Source organism: Trifolium pratense, linkage group LG4 (genome assembly GCF_020283565.1).
Source record: "Trifolium pratense cultivar HEN17-A07 linkage group LG4, ARS_RC_1.1, whole genome shotgun sequence".
In the NCBI taxonomy this organism is placed as follows: domain Eukaryota; kingdom Viridiplantae; phylum Streptophyta; class Magnoliopsida; order Fabales; family Fabaceae; genus Trifolium; species Trifolium pratense.
This window is the reverse complement of record NC_060062.1, coordinates 25,972,961-25,982,200: the sequence shown is the minus strand read 5'-3', so window position 1 is coordinate 25,982,200 and position 9,240 is coordinate 25,972,961. Positions and strand designations below refer to the sequence as shown.

General features: G+C 33.5%; 1 protein-coding gene across 1 annotated transcript; it reads right to left on the bottom strand.

Moving 5' to 3' along the window:
• Positions 1-439: 439 nt before the first annotated feature.
• Positions 440-6,605, bottom strand: LOC123924322 (peroxisomal nicotinamide adenine dinucleotide carrier-like). The gene is made up of 11 exons (XM_045977170.1): positions 5,989-6,605; positions 5,825-5,899; positions 5,318-5,392; positions 4,306-4,436; positions 4,163-4,217; positions 3,940-4,050; positions 3,538-3,606; positions 3,373-3,465; positions 3,213-3,281; positions 2,037-2,091; positions 440-814 (listed from the first exon to the last, which is right to left on the bottom strand). The coding sequence occupies exons 1-11, from the start codon at positions 6,067-6,069 to the stop codon at positions 642-644; spliced, it is 987 nt and encodes a 328-aa protein (XP_045833126.1). The 5' UTR covers positions 6,070-6,605; the 3' UTR covers positions 440-641.
• Positions 6,606-9,240: the final 2,635 nt, after the last annotated feature.

Genomic DNA, 9,240 nt, shown 5'->3' with positions numbered 1-9,240 from the left:
TCTAACATGAACACAGTCATATAAGTTGTGTATGGTGGACAACCTCTTTTACTTTTATCTTCTAACCACTCTCTCACTATTGTGTATGGTGCAAGACCTAACACATTTGTGCACATTAGACTTTGCCCAATTTTCATATAGTGAACATAGATTTATATTTTATACGAGAAATGGCTAAGGAAACAAAAGTTACGAAAACACTTGATGCCAGAACTGACCCCGGAACCACATTAAACTGGTGGTGAAAAACCGGAAAAAAAAAGTTACGGAAACAAAAGCAAAAAATTTAGTAGAAAAGATTCTTTTTTAAAATTTCGATTAAAAGTACTACTTTCAATATTATATTACTATTTTTGTATCCTTAACCATTGTCTCAGGGCCCTGTTTAGCCTTTTTCCGATAAAAAATAGTACTACAACTTTCAATAGGACTACAAATATAAAGTTTAAACACATCTTTCCATTTGAAAACGTGTCTTAAATCATAATAAAGTTTAAAGCCATATTATAATCTCCTATTAAATGAGTTATACAAGCTTTCCAATACCACAATCAATTTCCCATGATTAAATTGAATATGCCAAATGCAGATGGTTCTTGAATTATCAATCTGTGGAAAACTAAAAATAAGTGATTTTCCAATCACACAAGCTTTGGCTTGGAAAGCAAGAAACGAGTCTGATTAACTAGTTCTTCTTTCACCATAAACAAAACAGCTGCAGCTAGAACACTTTGTACAATTTTGGTTCCCATGCCTTTGTAAAATCCATTAAAACCTTCATACTGGATCATCTTAATAATAGCATCCCATGTACCTGAATTTGAAGAACATGTCACTTCAGAGTGGAATCGAGAAATAATATGGAATACAAAAATTGTTTATCCCTAAATCCTAAATCACTAGAGTTTTGAACTAGTCCCCACATGAATTTTATGATGTTATTTTTCACTAGGATGTCTTCATTGAATCTGTCCCATGAGCTAAATCCCATGAGCTTAGCTCAGTTGGTAGGGACATCACATTTTATATGCAGGAGCTAGAGTTTGAACCCCGGACACTCCACCTATTCACCTTAATGTTGAAATTGTAGCCACTAGCCACTGGGCTACCTGACCAAAAAAAAAAAAAAAAGAATGCCTTCATTGAACCTATATGTAGTTACGAGTGTCTACGACACTGACCCAACACCGATACACACAATGACACTTACAGAGTTATATACAACAAATATACAATCACTTGTATATTTTTAAATTATCATTGTTGTCTATGTGTCGATATCAGTGTTCGTGTTAATGCTTCATGTATATTACTTAACACTGCCCAAATTATTAAGGGCAAGAAAAACATGGATTCAACATATTTCCTTATGTTGACATAGCCATATCAATGACATCAGCATATTGATGCAAAAACTACATGTTCATTTGGAACTAAACTGATAAAGAAATGAAAACGTTAAAACAAATTTAAGAAATGTAATTTTCTGTTGCAATACTTCTTTTGTAGTTAACATGCATAGTTGAATACTTCATGTGCACTAGACTACCCACCCTGACAATTTTAAGGTCCAAAGAGCAATCATATAAGGAAGACAAAACCGAAAAACCGTAGCCACCGCGTTTAAGTTTTGTAAGCAACCACATACTAATTAAGTCGTCTCACGACTATACTGATTGAAGAGCTTCAAATGAGCATTTGTTTTATACAATCAAACTTAGCTCACCTTAAAGCTCTCGAACCTTTGAGTTCCATGGACCAATATTGATGAGCCTTGTATTAATTGAGGTTTTAAGACTCGTGATTTAAAACACTGCATTTTATTATCAATAGCACTACAGAATTGTGCTTGAGCATTTCGATTGAAAATCATAGTTTAAAAAAGTTTATTTATTATTTCAATTTAGTCCTAGATGGACACATGACATCTAACTCAAGCAATGCAGGCTCATAACATCACTTTTGGAAAACCAGAAGTACAGATAAAACACGCAGCAATTGCATGGTATGTAAGAAAAGATTGTCACAAGTTAAACCTTTATAATGGTGTCTCTTGTCTCCATTGTTAACCTGCCTAGCTTGAAGCCTTGCCTGCAATAGCAACAAAAGTAACAGATTCAGAACAATATGTTGGACTGTACATTCCTTATCTACTTTTGTCAATTCCTCTCGTCCGTTCAGTCCTAAGAATAATGAACAACTACATCACAAACAAGAAGGATATGCTGACACACGATGGATTTAAGAAACGAGACATATTGATTATTGACTATTGAGTATATGAACAAATAACAAGAAGTATTCAAGTATCCTATACTAAATAAACTGACAAGTATTCAAGTACTTGGGAAACCCTCCCTTAAAAACTAGATATCAAGGGGGGAGAACCAAACCACTTAAATACTCCACCAAGCATCCTATACTACTCGATGTGGGACTTGGACACGACATTAAACCCAAGTCCTTATTATAGCAATGTATGTGAGAGTTGATGTTTCGGAAGCTGCATTCTACGATGCTTTACTCGACCTCTATGGTCATCTCTGTAGCCCGTTTTGAGCCATCGACAACCAGGCTTTGATACCAGTGTATATGTATTCAAGCACTTGGGGAACCCTTCCTTAAAAGCTAGTATCAGGGGGAAGAACCAAGCTACTTAAATACTCCACCGAGCCATACTAATGGATATGGGACTTGGAACCCAGTAATACCCAAATCCCTATCATGACCGCCGTTTATATTTTGTCAAAAACATTTAACAAATTACTAACAGTATTGGACACATGTATCATAAAAACAAATAATTCATTATTTTCAAGTAATGCATAAATAATCATCATTCCAACATTTCAAAGTTCCATCTAGCATCATTACCATATTGATGTTATAAGTCCTAGATAATACCAAGAGGCAAATTCATGGCATATTCTAGCAATTTTAATCCCAAAATTGTATTCAGATAATTTCTTGGTTTCATTTATCGGATGTTCAAAACGATCCATACTCCCTTCTTTGAATACTAATCCATAGTCACCTGCCGACTAGCAAAAAAATGACCATGGCCAATTGTAGTTTCTACTTTCTACCATTATCCTTGACCTCTGGATTAAGAGTTATTATATTTAATTGCTCATCTTTTTTTATGCTGCTAAGATTATGATTTCATATAGCCAGATAGAGCCACCACAATGCAAAAAACTGGTATGATATACCTTGACAACAAGAAGAGGATAGGTCACCACCGTAGCTCCAAGCTTAGCGATAGCTCCGAGAAGAAATATCTAGTTACACAAAACAATATTTAGTCTGGCAATGTTGTGAAAATTTTAAAACTAACATAATAGAAAATATGTGAGTGAAATGAGAAAATACCTCTATTGCAGTTACGCTATTACTAGCACGTCCTCTTTTCAACTTCGCCAACAAGGTTTCATACAGCATGAACTGTATGGAAGGATTGCTAACCTGAGATAGGTAACAACCAATCATTAAAAATCCCTTAGCGTGAAAAAAATTCACTACCATTTACCAACGTACCATGACTAATGTTGGTAACACGCCCTTCCAGAAACCTAAAACACCAGCTTCATCATAAACTTCTTGAATCTGCAAATATGTATGAGAATCTTATTATACTTATAAAGGGAGCTTATATAAAAATTCGGTGTATGATAAGGAAAACATTATAATTATGAATTATCGATCAATTCATTGAAATACTTTAAAAACACATATTCTGATCGATAATGATACAGAATTTAGCACACTAAGCAAGAGTCTTGAATCTATGGCTATAAGGTTAAGTCACCAAAAATCGTCATTGGTAACAAGCCAACTAGCAAAACTTAACAAGACTGCCATCGATTATGCCATACTAGTAATTATTTTATAATAAGGTTATGGATATGGAGGCTATCAATAAAGATAGACTTTACCTACCACATGACTAGTTCCATAAGCACGAGGCTCAATAGTAGAAAGTGTTGATTGTTTAATGGCATCTGACAACCGTGGATCAGTGAGGGCTCTCTTCGACTCTTTTCTATGTGTCTGCACAGTAAAAAAAACACACCTTTTAGGGGAAAAATAAATACAAAAAATGAATGTAAGACTTGTTTATATCCTATTTTAATGGAGGTGAAAATCAACTAATGGTAATCACCTGCATGCGAGTAACAACTAGCCATATGGGATTTGTCAAGAGCACGTTAACGCAGCTGCATGAAAGATTTATCGAGTAATTTGAGTCATACCATGTGAGTAATTTGATTAATTTATCTTTACTTTCAAAGTAAAAAAATTTACCCAGATAACGCAGCAACAACAAGCGAGGAAAGCATTCCAACTGAACCATCACCGGTGCCTAGCATTTTCTTCTCTAGTGCTGCTGCTTCAGCTCGGTTCCTGAATATTTGATAGAAATAATAGTAAACACCCTGTACCATAAAATTGCAGAAATTATATAAGTGGAAACTTATACAAAAAATTGAACAGGTTGTTAGAAAATCCATCAATCAGGATCCATTACTTATATAACTTCAATTCATTTTGATCTAAGAAAGAAAAAAGAGTAATATCACAGACTGTCCAACATCAAAAACAAATTCAATATCTAGAATTATCTGTATAATTCAATAGGAAACTTGTTTTTTGTTATTTTCAAATTTGTCTCATTAACTTGGTGGAGTCAAAGGCACTATGGATATTCGGCATGAGTAAAGCTTTAAGCTTTACAAGAACCTACACCGTATCAATCTTGTTCTTAGCAAACAAACAAAAAGTGTGAATATGCTCAAAACATAAGAAATCAGATACAAGTACTGCATAATTATAGTTTCCTCACTCCTTCAACAACCAAATGCGAAATATCAAGAAATCAAACACACAAAACACATCGTATGATTACAAAGTTAAGAAGGGGCAATCTGAGACATAAAAGCCAATGAGTAAATCAGCATTTTGCCCTCAAGTTTACGAAAATAAACAAATTAGTTCTTTAAATTAGAGAACGTCAATCAATTTAGTCTCTCCATCAAAATATCTCTTTAATAAACATTCATCTAAACCAACGAAAAAACTATATACTCCGTATTGACTTGCTGCATCCATACAAACATAGAACCTTTAAATTTGTGATGCTAAATTTGAAAAAATGATTGAATTGACCAACATTGTTCAATTTAAGAGACTAAAAAACTGTCTTTTCGCAACTTTGAAGAACTGAATTGGCTGAGACTTACAATTTCAAGGACTAATAAAATGTTGATTTACTCAAAAACCAACATATCACCAAAAAAATCAGTTGAAATTAGCTCACCTGAGATGTAGCTGTACCGACAAGTGATGGTGTCAAGCCTCCATACAATCGCTCCCACCCCTCATGTTTCACAACCTACACAATGCATTCCCATAACCACAATCACTAATCAACTAATTCCAATAGGAAAATGCTATTTAGTAAGAAATTTCTTTGCAAGAAAGAGAAGAATGAAGAATCCTTTGTAGCAACATTTAACACTTAGTACAAATTATAACCACTCTATGGTTATAGCCAATTTCTGATTGGTCAAATTCTCTATTTTTATGGATTCTTCTGTTTCTTGTGTAGATCTTTCTTACTAAATAGCAATGCCCATTCCAATATAACAAAAGTAACAACAAAATATAAAAAAATACCAATTTTTCCTTCACTCCAAAAAACCCAATATCAAGTTTCCATTTTTTTTCTTTGTTTACAAACCAAATTAAATCAAACTAACAAAACAAAACACAAAATGAAAAACCAACAAAACAATCACATGATCTTTGCTGAAAAATCAGAAACCTGACACATTTGCTGGAAAGTCCCTAAATTCTTCTTGCCCTTCGGATCACGATTGGTTTGTTGACGAGTGTTTACCTATAGATCACACCAAAAAAATTCAAATTTTTTCACATATTAAGAAACCCAATTGAGAAAAGAATCAAACTTTGAAACCAAAATCATACAGTTTGAAGAGGGTATGTGATAAGTTGAGCAATGATCCCTCCACCAGCTCCAGCCAATCCATTGATCAAAGCGTCAGACATGTTATATTTTTTCTCGAGAAACTAAAATAAAATTAAATTTTTTTTTAAAAAAAAACAATTTGATGATGATGTTTTTTTTTTCTTATGAAATCATGGTACTATAAGATTTAAGAGAGAAAATGAGAGTGAATTTGTCGGTTGAGGAATTGGGTAGTTTTGAATTTCACAGTTTGTAGTTGTAGCACATGATGCATTGTTTTGTTTCCGTGTCAACGTTGCGTTTGGGAAAGGAAATAACGTTAACGACTTAACGTTGTTACGAGGGTGTGAATTGACTATTTTGCCCCTAGTTGAAAAGAATATGCTGCCGTACGTACTTCAATTTGCATAAATTGCATTGTTATGATCGGGAAAGAGCATGAGGTCGCCGGGAGACTCTCTTACTTAACAGTTTCTTCTTGAGATGTGTGCTTTTCAAGATAATCATAATCATAATCATCATATCATAATCATCATAATAAAAGAGAAATTTATGGGGTTTCAGGTTTGGATCATGTTTTGGCCACTCTCATGTTATTACTCACCTTACTTTAATCACAATCTCAACTACTATTAATTTTATTTTATATTGATTATGAATGAGAATTAAATGTCGAATATATGTCACAATAAATTTAGTTCAGTTGGTAAATGACATCTTATTTTATATATAGGGATCGTGGTTCGAATTTCGGTTACCTTATGTATCCATCTTAAAATGAAATTTATAACCACTAGGATACCTGACTAAAAAAAAATGTCGAATATATTTGCTAAGGAATATTACGATATTTTAAGTAAAAAGTGCGTCAAGATATTTTGTTGATCTTGAATCATTAAACCATTGTTGCTCACATTACTGTAATAGTTAAGAGGCGTGTTTTATTGGTTGTAACGACTATGCAAGTATTTCCTCTGTCTCAAAATATAAGCAAAAAGTTATCAACAAAAGTGAATGTATTTGGTCCAAATCTTTAATCAAATAGATCAAGATTATTTGATTCCTTTTTGCTTATATTTTGGGACGGAGTGAGTATATGAATATGATATGAAGGAAACACTTGACGTAGAGATTGAATTGGATTCAAGAGTGAGGGAGAGATTGTTGGGTTAGGGGGCGAATAGTTGGTCTTTGGCAACTACAAATAAACTGAATATTGGATTTATAAAAAATGACTTATATTCATATACCAATTCTCTTGAGATTTTGGGGGGAGATGAGTTAATTTTTTTTTTAAGAAACCAACAAAAGATATTATTAAATAAAGTTAAGTAAAATGTGTGCCTAATTAAAATAAATGTACAACAATCCTCGTGAGCTTAGCTCAGTTGGTATGGTAGGAATATCATCATTTTATATGCAAGAGCCGGAATTCGAACCCGCTAGGCTACCTGACAAAAAAAAAAGTACAACAATATTACAATAATAAATAAAATAACTCCAAACCTCCTTTACCCAAATTTTTACCCCAAGCGAATTAAAATAAAGTTGTGTTTAGGACTTATGCATTTAGGCATGATGGTTTCTCTCCCGACCCCCCTCATTTCTTTTCTACCCCCTGAATTTCCGTTTTTGCCCTTGGGGGGTATTTCGGTTTATACGAACCGAATTTTTTTGTCATGATAAAAAAATTTGGTTTATATACACCGAAATATTGTGTTCCAAATTTTTTTTAGCTTTCCTGCATAAATTCTGCATGAGACCCTCAACTTCCACAATTTATTTGAAATACTAAACAATGTCCGATTTGAGTAAACGACCACTCGTTGGAAAGCTTAGGGTGTCAAGAATACAAATATAATTTTTGTTTTGAGGGTTAATGATGAAAGTACAAAAGCAAGTATTTTCGTTATATCGTATCCACAGAGACTAGTGTGATATCAAACGTTGATTTGCAATTTCCATGATTTTAAGTATGGGTTTTTGTAAGATTTGTTTTGAAAACATAAAAGTGCGATTGGATAAAAGGATTTAAACTTTCGGATAATAAAAAGTTGTCGGAACTAGATTCATTATCTTGTTAGCATGTATCAATCAACCTCACTATATATATTTCATTTACCAATCATTATTATCACATATCATACATCGAACGTATCCGTGTCCGGATTACGCCGTGAAATCTATTATATCTATCAACGTTCGATGTCTCGAATCATTAATCGACATAATAGCATTAAGATCTGATATTTGACGTGATTACTAAACTCGACATCTATGTCTAAACATTGAAGTTTAATAAGTGATTATCTTTTACTCTTGATTCAAACAATATATGTCTATGTTGTTCAAATCTTTTAGAAATAGACAATTAAAACAAGATAACACTTTATAATGATTGATAAAGAAAACACATATATTAAGATTAAAGTGACTACATGTTCACAAAATAACTACATCTAATCCCAACAACAAAGGAATTTAGCTAGACATGATAAAAGTAAACTTACAAGAAAAAGGGATGAAGAACATCTCTTGATTTCTCAAGTACAATGATGAATCCACCTTCAAGAACTCTTAAAACTAATGTTACTCGTATCTCTGAACTATTACAAAAACTATATATCTAAAAAAATGGCTTCTGAGTTCTATTTATAGATTTTCAGGACAGAGGAGTTCGCTAAGCGAAATGACGTTCGCTGAGCGAACTAGTTACTTAAGCAAGGGGTTTCTTGACACGTAGCAAAAGACTTGACTCATCACTTTGTTCGCCGATGCTCGCTATGTCTCGCTAACCGACCCTTCCTCCCGGGTTGTGCTCGCCATCTCTCGCTATCTTTCGCTGAGCGAACGTTGAGTTTGCTATCCTGTTCGCTGAATCTCGCTGAAGCTCGCCATGGACCCTTAACCCACTGGTTTAGTTCGCTGTAGCTCGCTATGGCTTCGCTGAGCGAAGGCTTCAAAACCTGCTTTTCTAGCCATTCCTAACAAAAATGCCTTGGGATTAATTCCTCTTTGATTTAATGTTATATTTACACCAAAAGGGGTTTTAATCAAGATTTCTTCATAAAAGTATTGGTAAGTGCTCATAATTCATGATACAATATAACTAAAATTGGGCACTTATCAAATCTCCCCAACTTAGGACTTTGTTTGTCCTCAAACAAAAGGTAATATTTCAACAAGCTCAAAATTTTAAATCTCAGGAAAGGTTTGTAATCAATCAAAGTTTTTGAAATTTCTTTTCCTAA

Bases quoted from the DNA above. Each gene is read 5' to 3' on its own strand.
- LOC123924322 (XM_045977170.1), bottom strand. From the start codon at position 6,069: ATGTCTGACGCTTTGATCAATGGATTGGCTGGAGCTGGTGGAGGGATC. The intron at 4,437-5,317 runs GTGAGCTAATTT...TTTATGGTACAG, and splicing joins TCGGTACAGCTACATCTCAG to GGTGTTTACTATTATTTCTA. The intron at 3,282-3,372 runs GTATTTTCTCAT...TTGTGTAACTAG, and splicing joins ATAGCGTAACTGCAATAGAG to ATATTTCTTCTCGGAGCTAT.